Source organism: Cupressus sempervirens, chromosome 8 (genome assembly GCF_028749045.1).
Source record: "Cupressus sempervirens isolate cs-2001-9-10 chromosome 8, ASM2874904v1, whole genome shotgun sequence".
Taxonomy (NCBI): Eukaryota; Viridiplantae; Streptophyta; class Pinopsida; order Cupressales; family Cupressaceae; genus Cupressus; species Cupressus sempervirens.
The window spans coordinates 820,698,751-820,723,146 of NC_143125.1; the positions used below are offsets into that span (position 1 = coordinate 820,698,751).

General features: G+C 35.4%; 1 protein-coding gene across 1 annotated transcript; it reads left to right on the forward strand.

The window, feature by feature from the left end:
* The first annotated feature begins 13,912 nt into the window (after window positions 1–13,912).
* Window positions 13,913–16,858, forward strand: LOC149544915 (cyclin-dependent kinases regulatory subunit 2-like). The gene is made up of 4 exons (XM_089795457.1): window positions 13,913–14,040; window positions 14,154–14,216; window positions 14,350–14,410; window positions 16,356–16,858. Exons 2-4 carry the CDS (start codon window positions 14,164–14,166, stop codon window positions 16,515–16,517), a joined length of 276 nt encoding a protein of 91 aa, XP_089651583.1. The 5' UTR covers window positions 13,913–14,040; window positions 14,154–14,163; the 3' UTR covers window positions 16,518–16,858.
* Window positions 16,859–24,396: the final 7,538 nt, after the last annotated feature.

Consider the following 24,396-nt stretch of genomic DNA (forward strand, 5'->3'; position numbering starts at 1 on the left):
GTATCAAAATTTCTAATGTTATTTATAAGTTATTATATTGATTGAATTTTTGTAGGGTCTTGTTACACCCAATTATCCACGAGCCTTCAAGGTGGACTTGCAGAGTGACTATTTGATGGCGGTAAGAAAATAATTAATTTTGTACTTACATATACTTGATTTCAATGTATAATAATTATTGATTCATATCTACTTTGTTTGTATCAGCTCAAGTTAGAGAAGAGCTTCAAAAAGAGGATGAGTGAGCATGTGAGGAAGACCCCATCATCTCCACCATCTCTCTCCACACGATGATCGAAGACCTCTAGGGATTTGTTTCCTTCCCCTCATGCGAAGGAGAAGATATAGTTGATAGACATACATGTATAGGCACCAATGGACATATATGTTGGATTTTATGTCAATGGACATATTCAATATACATTTGATGTATATATGAAATTTTATATTTAATGTACGACATTTATTTGATGCATGACATTATTAGACTTATGATATTATTGGTTAATATATGATATGTTTGTTCATGTACAAAATTATTGGTTAGCATAATATATTACGTGTTTGTTAATGTATGACATTATTGGTTATCATTTTATATTATATGTTTGTTCATGTATGACATTATTGGTTATCATAATATATTATATTTTCTTTTCATGTATGACATTATTGGTTAACATACTATATTATATGTTCATTCATGTATGACATTATTGGTTATCATAATATATTATGAGGTTGTGTGGGTACTTGTACCCACACCCCTGGTATGCGTACCCACATACCCAACTACCAAGTACTTGGTGGAGAGCATCATAGCTAAGGACCTTGATTGAGATTTTGGATTATTTTTTTAGTTTTTTGTTTGTGTATCAGCTCATTTCTTGTCAAGCTTAATTCAATACCTAATCAGTTCCAAACTTTGATAGAATATTGATTAACAATAAACTTTATCACTATTTAAGCATAAGTTTATCATTTCCATTATGTCGTCATCATATGATTTATGATCTTGTTCATGTTTAAAGTTTTCTTTCTTTGTTATTTGTTTATCAAGCTTAATTCAATACCTAATCAATTTGAATTTTTGATACAATATTGATCAGCAATAAACTTTATTAGTGTTAAAGCCAAAAATTTATCATTTGCAATATGTCATTTTCATATGATTTATGATCTTCTTGTTCATGTTTAAAGCCTTCCTTCTATGTTATGCATCTAAAAATTTATCATAAATTATTATTACAAACATATAACAAATCTGAAACTAAAAATAATACATTACATTTGCAAACTTTATCGTTGTTCTTGATTTGAAAAATCATTGTCATGATTCATAAATTTAGGTTCTCTATAAATATAAAAGTATAATAAAAAATAAAGGTTGACATACCCAAGTACCCCCATCCCCTATTATAAAAAATAGTTGCACCCGTACCCGTACCCATACCAGTACCCCAAGTACCCCCATCCCCGTGCAACCTTGTATATATTATATGTGGATCTTGGTGTTTTCTGTACACCTATGTGGTCTATAGGATATCTTGCTACTTAGAACATCCCTTGACCTTTCCCAACCTCCTCACTAAGTTAACTGATCCAAACTTGCAGCATCACTCCCTTACTCTTCTAGGAATAGTATCCCTCCAAAGATTTTATAGGTCTACTAGGGTACCATAGCACTTATCAGTCCAACCAAGGTTTCCATGATGTCCTAAGGTGTAATTGGAACACTTTTACTATGCTTGAATGGATAACAACAATGGGTTTGTACCCGATTTCAAGATTTCTTCACAAAAGGGCTACAAGGAGAGCCCCTAATTAGGCCTCCACCCAAATTTCTAGGGCCAATAGCTCCTTTGTCTTAGAGTTTCAACACCTCTAGCCTTAAGAAAAATTATACATAGGACCTGCACTCAAGGATTTTAAGGGTCTCAGGGTGCGTATAGGTTGTACAAAAAAAATAGCAAAATTGAGGGTTTGGTAGGGCTTTCTTGGCTGCCTGTTGTCCCCACTTTAAGACACTTACATACTTCATTAGGACTCCTCCTCCAAAAATTAGAACCTCCTCATACCCCTCTTCAATCCCTTAGAATGGCAAGTCTTTATTCTTCAAGCTTTGCTCTCGAGAGCTCTTTCTTTGCTGACGTCCCTAGCTGGGAATTGCCTAGCTCGCCTAGGGCTTGGTCAAAGAATTCTTTGCACTCACTTTCAGGGCCCTTTCTTGCATAATATAATACATCTTTTGCAATCCCTTTGCTCATTTAGGGTGTGAATTTTGGAGTACCTATTGTCATCTTCTTTAACACTACTATTGCCATAATGCTATAATTGTCACATTCTCCAAAGGGAAAACCTCATTATTTCAATGTCTTATCCTTAATGCTATGAAAATTGCACATCTTTGGACCTCTAGATTTATTAGGTTCTTAATCATTAGATCACAATTCATCATAACAATATAATAATATATTGATATAGTGTAGCCTCAAAATCACCATATATCACTAGTGCACTAACATGTATGCAAAAATATTTGAAAGCCTTTGTTGAATTCTCAGTTCATGTTAGGTGAAACTTGTAAATTTATTCTAATAGAGTTCAACATTGAAAAAATAGGAGTAGATAATAAATTTCCTCAAACTACCAACCTACCACCACCTAAATGGCATTTGGAGCACCTCTTCATAGCTTTAGAATTGTGATTGTTCCTTTGTGGTTATCCCTTTATGAACTAACTCACAACTTTACAACTCATTGTAGTATTTGATTGTGAGTCATCTTGCACGTACAAAACTAGGTGTTTTCTTAAAATATCCTTGAAACATTTTAATTTATTACTCCTACTATAAATAGTACTAAATGTCTTCTATTCTATTACACATGATTACTAGATTTATTAAGATTGTTGTCTCACTATGTCTTATTTTTTGCTAAATTCACTATCATATGATCCATTAAATTAGTTCTTAAATACCTCTACCATAAAGGTTCTCCATGCTTTTTACCATATGACTATAATCTATGTGATATAGTAGTAAACTAGCTTTTAAGAGGTTTTTCATTATACTTTAATCAATCATTGATCTCAATTGGACACCTCTATTCCATTTCCACATAACTACTACATAGGCTTCTCACATGTACTTTTTCACTTGTTTGGACCGAGCACTATTGTTGTGCTTGGTTGAAAGAAAAGTCAAAATAATTTTAAAGATTTTCATGATCATACTTTGCCACTTGACATTCTTTTACTTATTCCATTTACATAGGAAACGATTCCACTTTCTTTAACCCTACCATAAAGCCCTAGAAATGAACATGAATATTAAATTTAATACCATGTCATTGTTTTCATGGAAATTAGCATTTTGATAAAGATTTAAGATTTTTTCTAGAGATGTTGATAGTTATACTACTACAAAGGTTTAAAAATTTCTTCATCACACTCACTATTGTTGCCTTGAATATTTTCCTTTGATCTCATTCCTTCATAATGCCTTTACCTTATGCATTGATTATCATTAACGTTGGTTTGACAATTATAGTGGCCTTTTATCTGAAACCCTTCATAAGCACTCATTAGATTCTTTACAATATTTTTTTCATTTGAATCGTCCATCATTCTTAGCCCAAGAATCTTCATGATAGGCCTAAATTTCAAATTCCTCATCATTTCAACAAATAACTAGCATTGACCTCTAATATTTAATTCTTCAAAAAAAATCTCCACATACGATTAACTTTTCTTTGACAAGTACACTTGCTAATCTTGTCAGGCATTGATTTCAAAATGTTAGTATCAATATCAATCAAATATTTTGGTCTTCTAAAATGAATTCTAGAATGTATTATAATCTTCCATTCCCTCAACATTTTGAACATCAATATAAGGTTGAGTGTATTGCGTACCTTGAACCGAAGTTGATGTGCCTTGGCAATAAGATGCAAAAGATGGAATAGCACCTACTTGATATGTTGATGTTGTGCCTTCAACATGACATGATGGAGTGTGTACATCGTTGGATCTACAAATTAGTGTCTCTTCAACATGAGAGGATGATATGACTCCAACATTGGAAGATAGTGTAGCTTCACAATTCAATTGTCTTCTTGAGCATAACAGTCTCATTCGTTCTCTTTGTCTTTCCAATTCTTCCTCTTTGTTTCTTTGTATCAGTGGTTCTTGATCCTCTTCAAAATTCAATTCTTCATTATTGCTTTGCAATTTTCTTTGTTCACGTAGTAGTTTCATTTTATCTCTTTTAATTGCTAAAGCTCTCTCCCTATCTTCATTTGTTTGAGTTTTTGGTTACTTCCTTGGCATGATGATGATTTTTACATGTCAAATTATTTAAACATCTAAATTACTTACAATGTGTAAATTACAAATCATTCAAATAAACATAAAAATTACAATTATATCGATGAATACACAACACAATATATATAAAACAACTTGTCAAATTTCTAACTATTTTGGAATAACATTTCATTCAAACATACAAATTTCAATGAATTCACTATATATTAAACAACATGTCAAATTATAATCAAATTTGTATCTATATATCAACAAAAAATATTTTAAAAGGATTGCACTAACCTTTTCTATAGAAAGAATATTCAAAAAGCCTTCAAATAGCGTATCTAATGATTGAATTTGGTGTTTGCTAGCTTCAAAAAGTCTTCAAATAATGTTTGCTAACTTCCAATAGCTTGAAACCTATGCTTTTTGTTAGAACAACAGAATGCACAATAGACAAAAAGCAGAGAATGGATGAAATGGGACCCAAACTTGCTTTGTGACCATTTTTGGGAGATTTGACATAGTGCGTATGCACTATGTCAAAACACATCTCTCCCTATCCCACCATCTCCCATCCCCTACTCTCTCTCTCCTCTCCCATCCCCTAGTCTCTCTCAGTCTCTCTCTCCTCTCCCATCCCCTACTCTCTCTCTCTCTCACTCTCCCTCTCCTACTCCCTCTCCCATCACCTACTTTGTCTCACTCTCCCTTTCCTACTCCCTCTCCCATCGCCTACTCTCTCTCTCACATCCCTTACTCTCTCACTCTCTATCCTCTCCCATCCCCTACTCTCTCTCGTTATCTCTCTCTCTCTCCTCTCCCATCCCCTACTCTCTCTTGCTCTCTCTCCTCTTCCATCCCCTACTCTCTCTCTCCTCCCACCACCTACTCTCTCTCACCCTCTCTCCTCTCCCATCCCCTAATCTCTCTATCTCACACACTCCCATCCCCCCCTCTCTCTCTCTCTCTCACATCCCCTACTCTCTCTCCCCTCTCCCATCCCCTACTCTCTCTCTCTCCCTCTCCCTCTCCCACTGCCTACTCTCTCTCTCCCTCTCCCACAACCTACTCTCTCTCACCCTCTCTCCTCTCCCATCCCCTACTCTCTAGATCTCTCTCACACACTCCTATCCCCCCTCTCTCTCTCCCTCTCCCACTCCCTCTCCCATTGCCTATGATCTCTCTCTTACTCTCTCTCTCCCTCTTTACTCTCTCTCTCCCATCCCCTACTCTCACTCTCTCTCCCATCCCCCTACTTTCTCTCACACTCTCTCCCATCCCCTACTCTCACACACTCTCTCTCTCCCATCTCATTCTCTCTCTATGCCACCCCCTACTCTCTCTCTCTCACTCTCTCACACTCTCTCCCATCCCCTAGTCTCTCTCTTACACACACTCGCATCCCCCTCTCTCTCCCTCTCCCACTCCCTCTCCCACTACCTACTATCTCTCCTTCACACTCTCTCTCTCCCTCTCTACTCTCTCTCTCCCATCCCCTACTCTCACTCTCTCTCTCTCTCATATCTCATTCACTCTCTGCCACCCCCTACTCTCTCTCACTCTCTCACACTCTCTCCCATCCCCTACTCTCTCTCTTACACACACTCCCATCCCCCTCTCTCTCCCTCTCCCACCATCTAGTCTCTCTCTCTCTCTCTCTCTCTCTCTCTCTCTCTCTCTCTCTCTCTCTCTCTCTCTCTCTCTCTCTCTCAGGATACTCTCTCTCTCCCCTCTCCCATCCCCTAAACTCTTTTTTTTATAGATACACACTCCCATCCCCTAAACTCTTTTTTTTATAGATAAACTCCCATCCCCCTCTCTCTCTCTCTCCTCTCCCATCCCCTACTCTCTAGATCTCTCACACACACTCCCATCCCCCTCTCTCTCTCCCTCTCCCACTCCCTCTCCAACACCTACTATCTCTCTCTCACTCTCTCTCTCCCTCTCTACTCTCTCTCTCCCCCATCCCCTACTCTTACTCTCTCTCTCCCATCCCCAACTCTCTCTCACACTCTCTACCATCCCCTACTCTCTCTCTCACTCTCTCCCATCCCCTACTCTCACTCTCTCTCCCTCCCATCCCATACTCTCTTTCTCTGCCACCCCCTACTCTCTCTCACACTCTCTCCCATCCCTTACTCTCTCTCTTACACACATTCCCATTCCCCCTCTCTCTCCCCCTCTCCCTCTCCCTCTCCCATCACCTACTCTCTCTCCCCCATACCCTACTTTCTCTCTCCCCTCTCCCATCCCCTACTCTCTCTCTTTCACAGACACACACACTTCCATCCCCCCTCTCTCTCTTCTCTCCCATCCCCTACTCTCTAGATCTATCACATGCACTCCCATCCCCCCTCTCTCTCTCTCCCTCTCCCACCACCTACTATCTCTCTCTCTCTCAAGTTCTCTCCCTCCCTCCCTACTCTCTCTCTCCCATCCCTTACTCTCACTCTCTCTCTCCCATCCCCTACTCTCTCTCACACTCTCTCCCATCCCCTACTCTCTCTCTCTCTTACACATATTCCCATTCCCCTTCTCTCTCCCTTTCCCACTCGCTCTCCCACCGCCTACTCTCTCTCCCCCATCCCCTACTCTCTCTCTCCCCTCTCCCATCCCCTACTCTCTCTCTTTCATAGACACACACACTCCCATTCCCCCTCTCTCTCTCCTCTCCCATCCCCTACTCTCTAGATTTGTTACACACACTCCCACCCCACTCTCTCTCCCTCTCCCACTGCCTACTCTCTCTCCCATCCCCTACTCTCTCTCTCTCTAGCTACTCTCTCTCTCCCCCCTCTCCCATTCCCTACTCTCTCTCTTTCACACACATACACTCCCATCCTCCTCTCTCTCGCTCTCCCTCTCCCACTCTGTCTCCCACCACCTACTCTCTCTCTATTCCCCATCCCCTACTCTCAATCTCTCTCTCCCATTCTATACTCTCTCTCTCCCCATCCCCTAATCTCAATCTCTCTCTTCCATCATGTACTCTCTTTGCCACCCCTACTCTCTCACACACTTCCTCTCTCTCCCATCCCCTACTCTCTCTCTCTCTCTTACACAAATTCCCATTCTCCCTCTCTCTCCTTCTCCCACTCCCTCTCCTACTACCTACTCTTTCTCTCCCATCCCCTAATCTCTCTCTCTCCCCTCTCCCATCTCATACTCTCTCTCTTTCACATACACCACACACTCCCATCCCCTCTTTCTCTCTCCTCTCTCATCCCCTACTCTAGATCTCTCACACACACTCCCACCCTCCCTCTCTCTCCCTCTCCCACTCCCTCTTCCACCACCTACTATCTCTCTCTCTCACTCTCTATCCCCCATCCCCTACTCTCTCTCTCCCCTCTCACATCCCCTACTTTCTCTCTCTACCACCTCTACTCTCTCTCACACTCTCTCCCATGCCCTACTCTCTCTCACACACACTCTCATCCTCCTCTCTCTCTCCCTCTCTCACTCCCTCTCCCACTACCTACTCTCTTTGCCATCCCCTACTCTCAATATCTCTCTGCCATCTCGTACTCCCGCTGTGACCCCTAATCACTCTCTCACACTTCCTCTCTCTCTCATCCCCTACTTTCAATCTCTCTCTCCCATCTTGTACTCTCTCTGCCACCCCTACTCAATCTCTCACACTTCCTCTCTCTTCCATCCCTTACTCTCAATCTCTCTCTCCCATCCCACTCTCTCTTTGCCACCCCTACTCTCTCTCACACTTCCTCTCTCTCCCATCTTGTACTCTCTCTGCCACCCCTACTCTCTCTCACTTCCTCTCTCTCCCATCCCCTACTCTCTCTCCCCTCTCCCATCCCCTACTTTCTCTCTATCTCTCTCTCTCTCTCTCTCAAACAACCATCCCCCCTCTCTCTTGCTCTTCCTCTGTGTCTCTTCTTCCCTCTCTATGCACTATTTAGGTCTCAATAGTGCATGCACACTATAGCGCGCACATGCTATTGAGATCCAAATTCAAAAAGCTTTAAATAACGTGTGCGTGCTATAGCGCGCACACACTATAGGGTGTATGCACTATTCAAAGCTTTGTATTAATCCAAGCCAAAGGCTTGGTTTTGCCTTGGAGATCCAACCCAAAGGTTTGGAGTCTATCAATTGGTTTGAGACATGTTTTGCTGCAAACATACAAAAAATGACTAATTTTTCTTGTGTGCTCTCCTTCAAGATTCCTTGTGGTTGAGCATCGATAAGATCAAGTTACATGACATTGTAGGTCTCTGTGTTAGCTATATAACCATATAATTTGTTTTTAATTTGAACTATTTCAAGCCTTTCATCTATAATTTCTTTTGAATATATGTCCATTTTTTGTCAAAAACCAACATGTACTAATTAGGCTATAGATTTTCGCTTGTTCATCAAATTTTGCAACAACTTAGTTTTTTAGAAACTAGACTCCATTCTACACACTTTGAAAAAAGAATTTTTTGATTTTAGATTAGTTTTCAATCATTTATAAGGGGAGCACACAAATATTTCACATTTTTGGGATGTGTCTAGTTAAAAAATTCATTAAAAAAAATACATATTATACAATTACCCGAAAAATCTGGGATAAACTACATAGTGTTAAGTAACTTTTGACCAGAGTGATTAAAGAATTTCAAAAAAAAAGTTTAAATTTTAGGGGGGCCACACTTTATACTGTGCTATATTTTTTTGGAATAAATAGTACCACTTTCTATGGCCCCCTTTTTTGAGGACCTAAAACTAAACCATTTTGGAAAAAAATTAGTAGTTTAGAAACTAGATTCAAAGGACTATTACTTTTGTTTTTGTCATATCTTAAATTTTTGAGCGTAACTATCTTCAAATTCTTGTTGAAGTTTAGAAATTGATGATTTCAAAAAAAAGATGTCCACTTATTACCCCCTTTTGGCACCACAACTTGGTGCACTTACCCAGTTATCCATTTAGAACTAGGGTAGAGTAATAAACATTATGATCGGGGCACAAAATATAAGATTTAGGATTACGACTACTATTTCAAGGCTTATCATTTAAGATTAGGCATTAGAATTTAGAATTATGGTTTAGGTTTAGATTTAGGATTGATGGATGATAATCTAAGATTATAGTTTAGCACTTAGAATTATTGTTTAAAATTTAGGATTAGAATTAGGGTTTACATTTTAATAGCACGTGCTAGCTTTAAGGATTACAATTTTTAATTATGGTTAGGAAAAAGATTACTTTCCATTATGGTTACTGTTATGGTTACTTGGCTAGGGGTCAAGTGTTAGGTTTAAGATTTGAAGTTACAATTAGGATTAGGGTTTAACATTTAGGATCACATTTATCATTTAAGAAATGGGTTAGGATACTTGTATTAGGGTTTTGAATTAATTATTAGGGTTAGGTTTCTCATTTTAATTATATAATGGTTAAAATTTTCATTAGTATTAGGGTTAGGCTTATAATTATGGTGAGAGTGAGATTTTACATCAAGGTTAATACTATGTTTAGGGTCAGTGTGTAGTTTTATAAAAAAAGATATGGTCATTAAATTATTGAAAATCTTGTTGTAAAATTTATCTAACTAGATAATGAAATGATAAATGAATATTATGACACATAGTTTGGAGCAGGGGATTTAAAATTGCACATTTGATTTGGAAGGAAAACTTTGCTTATTGAAAATCGCAAATAGAATTTAAGAGAGTCTACTTTTATGTCGTAATTAGGACTAAGTTTGTGTTAAGGATTTGATTACATGATTGTTTAGGATTATAGTTTTTGTTAATGTTAGGATTAAAGAGTTGGGCTTACGATTAGAGTTACATGAATCTAGGGTTTAAAGTTAAAATTATGGTTTTAAGGTAAGGTAGCACATTAAATAATTAGTTTTATGTTTAGGGTTTAGATTAAATTATTGTACAGTTATGGTTAGGTTGAGGTTAGACTTAGGAATATAGTTAGTTTTACTTTTTTTGTTATATGGTATACAAACTAATTTACAATTAATTTACTATTTAGTTGAAATAAATCTAAAACATCAATGCAATTACATGTTTAAACAATCTAATTTACATCTATCTAATCATTCATCACTAAAACTTTTATTAAATACATCAAAACATCTAAAATAATAAATTTTAAATGAACATCTAAAATAAATAAATTAAAATGAACATATACAAAACTATTTAAATTAACAGATACAATAATCTAAATATAAAACTATTAACAATGGAAATTTACAACTTTACATATTAAAAATTATTAATCGTGAAAAAAAGTTATAAATTGATAGAGTTATAAAACATAAAACTGAAAACAATGAAATAAAATACTAGAAAACAAAGTAAAATACCTAGTACGCTGAAAAACAACAATTTGGGGTTAGTAGAAATCCAAAAATGGGCTCCCATTTCTACACTTAACACGGGCTCTTGTTTACGACACCAATGAAAATGAATGAAAATCACCAAAAAAATGGGTTTTATAGCTTTTAGAAATAGGGTGCCCAATTTTAAAATCGAGCTTCGAGTACCCGATTTTAACAAATCGAGTGCCCGATCTATATTCAAAAATTGGGTACCCAATTTTTGAATATGGATCGGGCACTGGATTTGTTAAAATTGGGTACTCGTTTCTTAAGAGGTCTCATTCTGCGGAATTGACTTCCGTAGAATTGTGACCCAACTTTGTGCATTCACCCTAATACCAAGAATATTTTTGGGTGAAATAGGATTGGCCTTATATTTCTAGATGCTCTTGCATCAAGATGTATTTGGGAAAGGGATGAATGAGGTCTATTTTGATGATATGCAATATGTGAAGTATATTTTGGTGCGTATTAAAGAACACATAACTAATATGTGTAACAACAAAGAGATTAATAAGTACATAAATAACACCAAAGATATACATAGTGTAAAATGGTATATATTGCACATATTCTTTTGCTTCACTTTCAAATTCAAGTTTGTTTTTGGTGTACATAAGATACTTGGGTGTTTGAAAGTTATTTTTCCGTTTGCATGTTTGGCTAGATGATTATATATGAATTTGATTGGTAAAATCATGTGGTGATTGCTATAGAATAACATGTTTGTGCAAATACATATTTAGGTTAGAGAATAAGAAGTTATTCTTATAGAGAATCCATGCACTTCTCTTGCCAAGATATTATTGTTATCATTTTGTGCATCAATTTTGGAACCATCTAATTCTTCCCTATGTTTGCATTTGATAATGGGCATTCCATTGGAATAATACTCTGGCTTCAATTTTCATATGTGGAAAATAAATATATGAATGCAATTGATAAATAAAAACTAATGGGGGATAATAAGTAGCAAGGAAAAATCACCTACATATGCAAGTAAATTGTTAGATGAGAGCAATAGAGATGATAAAACCAAGGCTATCATTGGTCTTGGTCTTGCAAATTTTGAGCTTTATTATGTACATTTAGATAGATTGTCTACATATATTTGGGATTAAACAAGCTATTTGGAGCAAAAGATGTTACACAAAGTTTTCCTTAAAGCTTCAATCATTTAGCTTCAAAATAGAGAATGGTATCACAATGTCATATCATATAAGTAATCTACGGTCTCTCATTAGACAACTTGCAGAAGTTAAGGCTCCTATTGATGATGATGATGCTAAGGTTATCATGTTAAATAAATTATCTTCCAATTATAGTAATATTTCCTTTACACTGAGTCAAATCACCTCCCAAACTTTAGAGGATGTGATTTCAACCCTTCTAGAAAAAGAAAAGAGGACAAAATAAGTTATAGAAGAAGATTGGTAGACAAGGCATTATACCCATAAAGTACTAACGATGGTTAAAAAATATAAAAGATATAATAAAATTTTTTGATATAAAAAGGCCCACACAACGGATTTGCAAAACTAGAGATAGTGATGTTCTTAAAGGAAAAATTGAAAGAACAATATGATGAAGAAGGCAATGTTGCTTGCATTGAAGATGTAGATACATCAGATGATGGAGAAATTGTTAATAATTCTCCTATCAATCCTAGCTTTTTGCTCTGAAACTTCATATCTAGCGGTTGATGGCATTAGAGTATGAAGGAATTTCCATCATCTCAAGTCAACTTCTTGCTTTGATATGATGCTCCACATAAGAATTTTTTTAGGGTTTTTCGATTTTCAACTTTGTTTTGTTTTTTGATGCCAACAAATGTGCAAAATATATGTTTGTAAGTCTTCATTCTGGAGACACGTTTTGGACTTGATAGTGTGCCAAGCAATCTTTAGGTATTTGATTGAGAATTATACCCTTTTGTGATCACTAGACAATGATACAGATATATTGCATCTCTTAGGGATCATTGTTAAATAATTCAAGACGTTTTGTTTTAAGACACAACTCAAAGCTACACCTTTTCTGAGGGTCACAAGACAACTTGATGGAGTTTTTCTTGGTTCATGATTTGCTACTTCATAAGAACATTCTCTCATAATATGTATTCAAATTATGTATTTGGCATTAATACATTCATAACAACTATAAGTAGTTATCGATTGTACCACTTATTAGTTATTAATTAGCCACTTAAATCTCCATTATATATTGTATTGAAGTTGATCAAAGGAAGTTATCAAATAATATTCATTCTTTCTCCAACATTTTCTTCACTTTGCTTGACCTTCGTGGCTTCTACCTCCTTTGATATTTAACATTTAGTTAGATTAGTTACGTTCTCAAAGTTGCTCTGTTATCTCACATGTAGCACATGTTTTCTTAAGTCAACCCAAATAAGTGTGCTTGAAATAATAAAATATTACACTCTTTAGCCTCACATATGCTTCTAAATTCATCATGCATATTTGGAGCTCTTTTAGTGCACCAATTGAAGTGTGCATAGTGGTGATAATAAAATATAATTGTTAAATATGAATATCTAAAATGAATATGATGAATACATTTAAACACAAGGGCAAAGCAAAGCAATACATTAATTTGTATTTAGTTGGCCCTAGACAAGAATGTTAAAAATAGAAATCAATTAAATTTAAGAATAGTATATTCGAACATATAGAAAAAAATGAATTTATGATTGTGAAATTCTAATTAAATGAAAGGGATCAAATCATTGAACTTGAACTTGAACTTGACAATATAATAACATTCATTAATTAAATTAAAAACTATGCAACAATTGTTTTTTATTTTTAATTTAATTTATATATGCTATTTGGATAGAATCGACTCCATAGCCCCTCCCAACCCCCTATATGAAAAAGAATATGAAGTCTCCCTCATAAGAGAAGACCATTAAAGACATTACTCTACTCCCTCACAAACTAATTTATGCATTTGAATATTTTTTTGGTACGACTTATGACAATTGCCCCAACTCTCTTTTTAGTCAATAAATCAACCTAACACTTGACATCCTTGTAGCAGTTACAAATAGCCTCTATTTAAAATATTTACTTAAATTACCTTCCGCAAGCTTCCGCGCCTCGTCTAGTTAAGTGCGTGGTCAATAAACAAACAATAAAATTCTTGTGCACCTTTAATTTGAAAATTAACGTTCAAAATTTCCGCCTTAACGCTTCCTCTAGCCGTTGCGGATGCCAAGTCATCCATTATAAATAGCCCCCAAAACCCAAGAACAACCACTCTGCCATATTTTCAGAATACCCATCTGCGATATTTTTAATCTGCATTCAGTGTTTTCAGCGATTTGGTCTCCGTTCCTTCTTCTCAATTCAAGAGTTAACAGGTATGTTGAATTAATCTGAATTTTGATATCTGTCAGTCAGTTAATTTGTTGCGAACATTTTTGGTGCCTTTTCTTAAGTTATGTTCTTTGTGGGGATGTCTTTGGAAATGCAGATCCGCAAAAATGCCTCAGATACAGTATTCAGATAAATACTATGACGATACCTACGAGTACAGGTCTGATTGAGTCTTTTAATGTTTCTGTAATTTCTTTAGGGTTTAGGTGCTTGTCAATGGAAGGTCTTGAAAATCTTGATGTACATAATCAGGTGGTTTCATTTGTGATTTTGTAATTTGTGCGTATGAGCAGGCATGTTGTGCTTCCGCCCGATGTTGCAAAACTTCTTCCGAAGAATCGCCTTCTTTCTGAGGTAATCCACTTTTGCCTTTCATTACAAATTGTTCGACTCGCTTGTATGTTAATTTTGCGGCACACTTCGGAAGGGTAGTTTTTTGCGGATGTAGGGTTTCTGTGCTATTCAAGCCTTGCGGGTGTACGGATCTAGGTTTTTGTTGAACTATAGAGTGTGTTGATTTTGGGTATAGGGTATGAAAATTTGAGCAAGGTATCTGTACGTCTTAAGCTTCATTTTGGCTCGAAATTTTTGATTAATTCATGAATGCTCGTTATTGGGGCTTTTTATTTTCATGTGAAACTTGGGTTTTGCCTAATTCTTATATGTTTGCGAGTAAGGTCTTTTCAACTTAAGTCGGGAATGCATATAGATTGTCGGTCTTAAATCTTGTGCAATTCAAGTTAGAGATGTACAAATCTTTGATATTGGTGTCCTACGAAAACCATTTTCGAGGCGAATTTTGTAATATATTTTCTCTTAAGATGCTGTGCAGTGATATAAGTCCACTGTATCTAGGTTTGCGGTTTTTGTATTAATTGGCTTCTTATAGGATTAATCCCGATGCGAACAAAGCTCACCCACCGCCGGGGGTCTTTCTGTACAATTGCCTTATGAAAGGCTTGGGGTTTATGTTTTATAGCTCTAAGCCACATTATTTTGAAATATTGAGTCTTTTGGGGTTTATATTTTAGAGCGTCAACAGTAGCATCTGGGCTTCCCTCAAACAATTTTGTTATTGTGCCACGCAAGGGTGTCTGCAAACTTTGTGTTCTGCTTGTTTTCCTCTTCAAGTCTCGAGCTTCCCTCCGATGGAAGGATTGGGCGCCCTAGATTCTCTTGTTTGTGAGCGCCCCAGATATCGCTGAAGGATGATTTTGAAAGGATTATTTATAGAACTCACTCGGGGCAATTTGAAAGGATGCTTTACTAGGGTTTCTATGAAAGGCTGTAGCATAATGTGAGTTGGGTTTTTGAAATGACTATCTCAAATTGTCCTTACGGGGTTGAATATATATCCGCAGACGTATTGGTAGGTTGTCGAAGAATGTCTCCAAGGGCATTGGATTGACAAACGTACGACACTGTATGATTTGTCTCCTAACAATACATCTATTCCCTGTTAGGGTGCCTATTTTTCAACTCCTCACAGGGATTTTGTCACAATCTTGTTGAACTACCTGCTGCCCAGTTCTGTTTAATTTATATGCTGTCAGTATGTCTCTTTTTGCTCTAAATATATTAAAGTATCAACGTTTTGGATTCAGTGAAGTTGATGAGATCTTGTGTCTGTATTCCCCGAGCTCAGTGTGACTGCAAAGTTTACATACGGACCTGTAGTCCCTTTTTATAGGCAACAAGTTTACCTTGGTTCCATGTTTGGCTTTTGCTAATGATGTTGCAAAACGAGTATATGTGAATCTATGCTTCCCTAGATGTTTTTAGTCTTTTCGTTCCCTTTTGAAACTTCACATTTTGTTTGGAACTCTAAAATTTGAATCCCTATTGCTGCTTATGCTTCTCGTGATTTCTTGTAAGATAAATATATATTGTTTGTACAATTCTGAGTGTGATTGTGTTGCAATATTTTTCTCATTAATGTTTCAGATCATAATCATATCCAATGATCTATCATCAGAATAAAAGATCCATCATATTTTATCTGTATCCTAGCATTTGATCATGAGTGTGATCTGAAATCTTGATGGAAAAAATTTAACCCAAACAAAATTGTGCATATATCATGAATCGTGGAAATCTTCGTACGTTGATAAATGTTGTTTTTTTATCTCTGTGCCGATTGCAAGACATTATGTACTTTATTTTGCCTACTATCAGAATTATCTCATTCATATTACTTAATTTGTTGGTGATATTTTAAAAAAATCTATGAGGAAAGCAATTGATTTGATTGCTATCTTCCATTATTGTGGTCTGATTCCTTTTGTTTCAATCAATTCAGAGTGAATGGAGAGCAATTGGGGTACAACAGTCCCGTGGATGGGTGCACTATGCTGTCCATCGTCCCGAGCCCCATATTATGTTGTTCAGAAGGCATTTGAATTACCAGCAAAATCAGCAGGCCCAACAGCATTCAGCACAACCTTTGGGCCTTCAAGCCTAATGGGATTTATATAGTGAGCAGTTTGATATTTTGCTTTAGATGAGAACTCTTTTATTCAGCCTTCATCCCTAAAATTGAGGATACTTTTGATTCAAGCCTGAATGATATCTTTTCATTCTGTATTGGAAGTGCTGTTCGTATTGTTCAATTGTATCTGTGAACAAGAAGTCTAGTTGACAGAAACAGAATGCTGTTGATGTCTTGTTTTATAAGTTCAGGTTAAAAGCTATTTTATTAACTGGCTTTTATTCTTTTGTTATTACCATATGATAATATCATAGGCTTAGCTCATTGTAAAAATGACACTGTTTTTAAGCATGGTTTCATTTTAAAACGATAAATACTGAGTATGAAAGCCTGCTTCTAATACAAATCACTTTACATTGATATTAATTAAAATACAATTAATTCTAATAAGGATATCTGTTAAAGTTGTATTTGAAAATTTTCCTTTAAAAAGCCTCCGAAACATTGAAACTGAATAAAAAAAAATCAGTTTAAACAGTTTTTTTTTCGTTTTTTAACATTGATTGTTGTGGACGTTTTTAAGAATGTGGTTGAAAATTGAAATTACATGTAACATTCAGTGCTTTAACTCAAGTCTCTTTTTACAAGGAAAAGGAAATTTGTACATTAATATGGTGAAAAATACTAATATTGCTATACCAAGAAAGTGCCATCATCTTACCTCTAAAGAGATGTATATCTCAATTTAGTCTTACCGAGCTACATAATGACCAAGGGTATAATTTTCAGGATATACATACTTTTTAAACTATGGATTTTGTAGGGATGGCTTGAAACCTTAAAAGTTTTATTATTGTGATAAATATCTTATTTAAAATAATATACGGTATGTCAAAGTAATGTTTAACAAAGTGATGTTTTTGAATGAAGTACTTAGTATTCATTGCATATAGCATTCAGATTTCTTGGGAGGTCATCATTCATTGTATTACTTGAATTTGAGTGCACTTAAATGTTAGAGTTCCTCTAGTTTAAGATCACCGAGTGTTGTGCCTTATTAGCCATTCATTATAGAGTCTCTTCAACTCACCAATTGATAAGTTGGAGATATTTCACTATGTAATTTTTAAATTAAGTTCAATCATTTGAAATTTTAAGAATTTCTTGAATTAATTGCTTTTGCTCTAAATATTATATTTAATTTACCTCATTTTTTAATTAATAACTGATCTAATCTTAATTATGTTATATTTCACACATGACATTTAGTTTTATAAATTTACTTCTATTATTTTTCACATAATTTTGAATTTATTACTTACATCAAAATGTAAATTTATTGAATTAAGGTTGAAATTTACACTTTTCAAAAAAAAAAACTCAACTCTATCTATGTAGCATTCAATTGTAACTTTGCATTGCTCAACTCATATTCAAAAGCTCACTACCTATAGAAGTAATAAATACTTCTTAGGTCTCTTTTCCTTGTTATATTTGTTTCTACATAATGACCAAGGGTATAATTTTTAGGATATACCAACTTTTAAAATGTAGATTTTGTAGAGGTGGCTTGAAAACTTAAAAATTATAAAAATTATATTATTGTGATAAATATAACTTATTTTAAATAATATACGGTATGTCAAAGTAATGTTTGATAAAGTGATGCTTTTTTTTTTTTTTTTTTAATGGAGGGTTCACACTTGCAAGGCAGCCCAGTGAGGCACGAAGCTTGCGAGCTACCAATCAACAAAGGCCGCCATTAATAGTTTTAGGTACCCGATACGAGCTCACACATGTTTGAATACTGAACACCTCTTCGGCTAAGAGCCAAGGACTGAGGAGCATCCATGCTACCAAATTCACCTGGGGCACGATCCCAGCGTCATCCCTTATGATGTCTATGGGCCTTGCACTCAGCAAGACTTGATCCCTGGTGGGCTCTTTGTGAGCCATTCAACTTCACCAGTAGACCAAGGGCCCGTTGACTAAAGTGATGTTTTTGAATGAAGTACTTAGTATTCATTGCACTTAATCATAATATGACTTGGTGCACTTAATCTTGGATCTTCCTTGGTCCACATAATATTGAATTTTTTGCTTACATCAAAATGTAAATTTATTGAATTAAGGTTGAAATTTACACTCTTAAAAAAAAAAAAAAAATACTTAACTCTATGTAGCGTTCAATTATATCTTTGCATTACTCAACTCATATTCAAAAGCTCAATACCTATAGAAGTAATAAATACCTCTTAGGTCTCTTATTCTTGTATTATATTTGTTTCTCCTTTGTAAAATATAAAAGTTGCATAGCAATTTCCTTTACTATTTTGAACAGTTTTGGAAATATTTCTAATATCTTGCTTCTTTTAATAGATTTTTATGAACATAATTCTAACAATGAATATTGATAGTCACCCTTCATTTTATGATATTATCAATTACAACAACAAAAGTACTTATTAAATAATAACTTAATATCCCATCATTTTATTATACATCAAATTACAACAACAAAAGTACTTTTTAAATAATAACTTAAATATCTATAGATATACCTTTTCCATGATAATGCTCTATAATTTCATAGTCATCTATATTTCATGTACCCTTTAAAGGAAACCAATTGAAGGGATATATATGATTTACTTGATTTTTGCTTCCAAGTTATGAAATCACTATTCAAGGAAACACCAAGGTTTACATTATGTACTTGTGACTTTGATAATCACTTGGAGACTTATTTAATCTGAGGATCTATCAACTTTATTAATGTGAATGATTTAGCAATGTTAAGTACTTCAACTTGACACCTAAATTTGATTACATTACTAAGCAATCTTATTTAGTCATCTTCTAGGACATTATTGATTCAATATTAAATATTTAATTAATTAATCTTCATTCCCTAGTTAATTAGTTTATTTAATTAACTATAGTCCAATTGATAAAAAAATGACAACCCAAAGTCAAATTGCCAATTAGTTTTGTTTTTCTCTATTAAATTAAATAATTGCATTATACCTATTTAATTTAATCTCATATCCCTAATTTAATCTAATTAAAATTTAATCTCATAGGTTAATAATTTAAATAAATCAATTCCTAACCCCTAACCATCCCTAAACCCTATCATTATCCAACTCCAACCCATCCACCCATGCTAACTCCACTTAGCTAGCTAATTAACCTATCTCATTAGTTTCAACCCACTTGCCTTCTAATCCCCTCCTAAGCCAAGCCTAATCCCTCCTAAACATGTGCACAACTTTAAACAAGGGTTAAAACTTTTTAACCCAAATCAAAGTCAAATTCCTACCCCCATCCTCTTACATTCCTATACAAGGATGTTAAGACTCTTACAGTGCATTAATGACTTTTTAAGGCCTCTTACATCCCTCTTCCACACTCCTCCCCCATAACTCCCTTTGACCCTTTATTTTGACCATCTTCCCCTATCTAATTCCCTTGTGACACTTGTCACAAGGCTGTGGAATCTATGTGCTTCCCCTTGCATTTTAGCCCTCCCTCATAATTTTTCCATCCTTAAATCCCACCCATCCATCTCATCACCCTTTAGCCTATAAATTGGACCCTTCCCCTCTCACCAAAATAACACTTCTTATGCTAATGTTATAATGCTATTTTGACAGCCTAAAGACTACCAAAATATAGCCCTCCATGCTCCCATTGTTTTAATCATTCACTCACCCTCATGATCAATTATAGCGCATCACTTGAAGCTTGAAGCACGTTTGAGCACACATCCACCATAGTTTGGACACATCAAAGCATCAAGGTCGCACTTGGGGAGTTCACCATACTTGGTTTGCATTCCTCTACAGTGTTTTCTTTGTCCTCTCATATGCATTCTTGTTTTCTTTAGTTTTTGAATGTTAGATTAACTTTAATGTTCTTTGCACACTGATTCCATAACTTTGTATTTTTGGCACACTCAATGGGACCACACATTCGGGTCATTACCCATATTGCACTTGTATTCACTAACCTAAAAACTAACATGTACATTTTGTTGTGTGTTAGGTTTATAATTGTGTATGTAGGTGTATTAATCCCAATATATGTGACATGCTCCCAACCATCTCATCCATTTTCAAACAACTAGACTTTAAAACACCTAATTTCCATGAACCTGTCGTCACGAGTCTAAGGGAAAAACTTCACAGAAATGCGAACCTGTGCATGCAGGATCAATTTTATCATTAAAATTATCTGTCACGTGGCCATTAACATCCCTTCCTTCATTCTCGCCCTCCTCTCTATGGGAACGCTTGTTACTGCTAGCAGGTTCATTTGCAATACTTGCGAGATTGCTCTGCCAAAACAAGTTCATGTAGTTGGAGCAACGTCTGACACACCAAACACTCTTTATGAATAAATACTGCAACAAAAACAACCGACCTATCAAAAAAAATGCATACCAACAACCTCATCACAACAATTAACACATTGCACAAACATCTAATCCTCAAAATAAAACCAACCTTATTACTATTGCAGTTAGCCCAAAGTCAAGCGTCCAAAGGCAGTCTCGAGTATATACCCCTTTGGGGGAAGCCTAAGATGAGTGATGTGATGTCAAATTAAAAGAGAGGATGTTTTCCCTATGTGTAAGTTCAAGATATGATGGTGAGTCAACTTTAAGTTAGCCTTGTGACCTTTTGGAAAATAAATGATGATCAAGTGTGGAGCCCAACCTTTTGCTCAAGGTGATGAGGGACACACGTGATGAAGATGGGTTACCCTAAACAATGTTGAGATTGAGGAATAACTAAGATAGTGTGATGGATGTAGGATGTAGGGTAGAGAAATTCTTAACAAAGTGACACCAAATGCTTAAGTATGGTGGAGATGATGGGTGATTTTTGAGCTATGATGTTGATATGGATGGGGTTGGATTTCTAAAACATATGACCTAAAGATGATGGATCCATAAAATTCCTAAGTAAGCTGAGAACCTATATGAAGACCTAAATCTATGACAGGATAAGTGCAAAGTGTGTCTGAAAGAATAGGAACCTAATAAAAATGGTTGTAGCTAGTGTAGTCGATAATGCTTTGATTGACTCCTTGTCTTAAGGTTAAGTTTTTTCCCAACACTATGTCAAAGAGGGGAAAAATGTAAACACCTAAATCTAATTACATGTACTAAGTAATCTTATTTAGTCATCTTTTTGGACATTATTGATTAAATATTAAATATTTAATTAATTAATCATCATCTCTTAGTTTATTTATTTATTTAATTAACTATAGTCCAATTGATAAAATCAAATGACAACCCAAAGTCAAATTATCAATTAAATCCATTTTCCTCTATTAAATTAAATAATTGCACTATACCTATTTAATTTAATCTCATATTTGCTGCAATGGCAGAGAAGAGAAACGTTATAGGAGGCAACATTGTTGAAAATGTAATAGGAAATTTAATGTTATGTTTTAAATGCTTTTAGTTTTTGAAGTTTGTAATAACGTCCTACATGTGGTGGCATACCTAGAGTAGCAGTTCGATAAGCTCTCCAGATATAGCCACCTAGGACCAGGTGTGTGGATCTTAAATTAGAATAGTTTTTTTCAGTTCGTAGGTGGAGTGTTTAATGATTTTTAGAATCTAATAATAGGTAGTAGGCAGTTTTTGGAATATTCTTGACTTAGAAAACGACTATCTAATATTGGTAGAAAAACGTTTTAGATTCTTATCCTTTTTTTGGATAGAAGACATTCTTCTTTTCTAAAATAAGAAGAAAACGTTTCACATCCTTTAATAGAAAAAAGAGAGTCAATTTTAAAAGAAGAGCCAGTCGGCTATGTAAGACACGAATCGAATTTGGAGACATATAGAATGTTTTTTTTCATTTTGTCTTTTGAATGGATTTTTCTTATCTTCTCACTCGAAACAAGTTGATAGTTTGCAGAAGATTAAAAAGTTTTAGTTTGGGTCGAATTTGGTATGTTTGCAAAACATTAGTCTCAGTGCGTGGGTAATATCTCCCAAATGCACCGTTGGATTTTCATGAGCTTTGGATATGTTATTATAGGCCTAATTACGTCCACCTTCACCAGAGCGATTGAAGAGTTTTGATCTGGTTCAAAAGTTATACATGTCTGTTCACAAGTCTATCTAGAGACAGCAAGAAGCAATGTTTTGCAGAAAAATGTACTCTGATGCAGGGTCAATATCTCGAGTTTGAACCGTTGGATTTCCCTCAAATTTTTATATATTGTTTGAAACCTAGTTACACAAAATATCAATGGTTCGATTGAGAAAATATTGTCTGGTTCAAAAGTTATACATGTCTATTCACAGGTCTATCTAGAGACAACAAGAAGCAATGTTTTGCAGAAAAATGTACTCCGATGCGTGGTCAATATCCTGGGTTTGAACCGTTGGATTTCTCTCAAATTTTTATATGTTGTTTGAAACCTAGTAACACCAAATCTCAATGGTTAGATTGAGTAAATATTTTTTGGTTCGAAAGTTATTCATGTCTGAGTTCAGGTCTATCCGGAGGAAGAAGAAGAATTTTTTTGGGGGGATTTATTTTCAAAGTTTTGAATCTAGTGGATAGTTATAGGAGTCTTATGAGTTGAGTCTAAGGTATCTCTAGTTGTGTTTTCATAATAATAATAATGATAAGAACAGTTGGTTCAAATCACAATGGGTGGTTATAATATATCGTGTGTGATCCTGAAGGTTGTAGACGCCCCTTGAAGCAACTCAGTTGAGTGACTGATTCCTCCTGAGTTTTCCAAGGTGTGGCTCTGCATCAATATCCTCTTGTATTATATAAAATTCCTAACCCTTAACCATCCCTAGACCCTATCATTATCCAAATCCAACTCATTCATCTATGCTAACCCCACATAGAAGCTAATTAACCTATTTCATTAAGTGCCAACCCACTTGCCTCCTAATCCCCTCCTAAGCCAAGCCTAATCTCCCTCCTAATTGGCTAGCAAGAATGTATTCCCACTAATGGGAATGTTTTCTTGTGTTAGAAATTGCTACCCCATGAAACCTGTGACCCAGATCCACTTTCACGTGAAATTTGTAAGCCAAATTTGCTTTCCTATGAAAATAAATTACAAACCTCCTTTTGACCCTTTACCCTTGACCCTTTTGTGGGATTGTGATCCCATTGATACCTAGAGCAATCTTGCTAGACTCGTGCTTGCGGGAACACCCTTTTGAAATTTTAGAAACGTTATAAATTAAAAAAGCAAAAATCACAGAGAAAAGTTTTTAGCACCTATTGAATGTTCTGGTGTCTGTTGTTCTCGTAATCATCATACCACGTCCACCTGATGCTCCGTTCGTCCTTGTACAACCATCACATTGTCTATATTAGAGCTTAGAATTGACAATATATCATTATAAATCTGAGAGAAATTACTCCTTTGTAGCCCTCCTAAACCCTCTGATAGGCCCCCTGTGGTGCCCTACTTCCCCCTTTTCCCCTCTAGCCCCCCTTTTTCCTTCAGCCATGTTATTTTTGCAATTTTATTACAATTTTAACACCCTTTTAATCCCACTGCTCACCCCGACTTCTATACCTTTTCAAGAAGTCATCGTGTTTCGTCTGCTCTCCCTGTTGCCTTCTTGAGGGAGCATTACATAGTCTAGTTTGTCCTCTTTCCATTTAGTGATTGGACAATCATGTTGCCTAAAATAAAATTAAAAAAAATCTTCTTTGCATTGTTTATGTTCAAACTTCTTTGAAATAGTGTTGTCCCAATACTATGACAAGAAGGGGCAAAATGTAGACACATAAATCTAATTACATTACTAAGTAATCTTATTTAGTCATCTTCTAGGATATTATTGATTAATTATTTAATATTTAATTAATTAATCGTCATCCCCTAATTAGTTAATTAATTTAAT

What these genes read in the sequence shown, in the direction of transcription:
- LOC149544915 (XM_089795457.1), top strand. Translation starts at nt 14,164, where the DNA reads ATGCCTCAGATACAGTATTCAGATAAATACTATGACGATACCTACGAG. An exon ending in GACGATACCTACGAGTACAG is followed by an intron (nt 14,217 to 14,349) that starts GTCTGATTGAGT and finishes GCGTATGAGCAG; the next exon opens with GCATGTTGTGCTTCCGCCCG. An exon ending in AGAATCGCCTTCTTTCTGAG is followed by an intron (nt 14,411 to 16,355) that starts GTAATCCACTTT and finishes CAATCAATTCAG; the next exon opens with AGTGAATGGAGAGCAATTGG.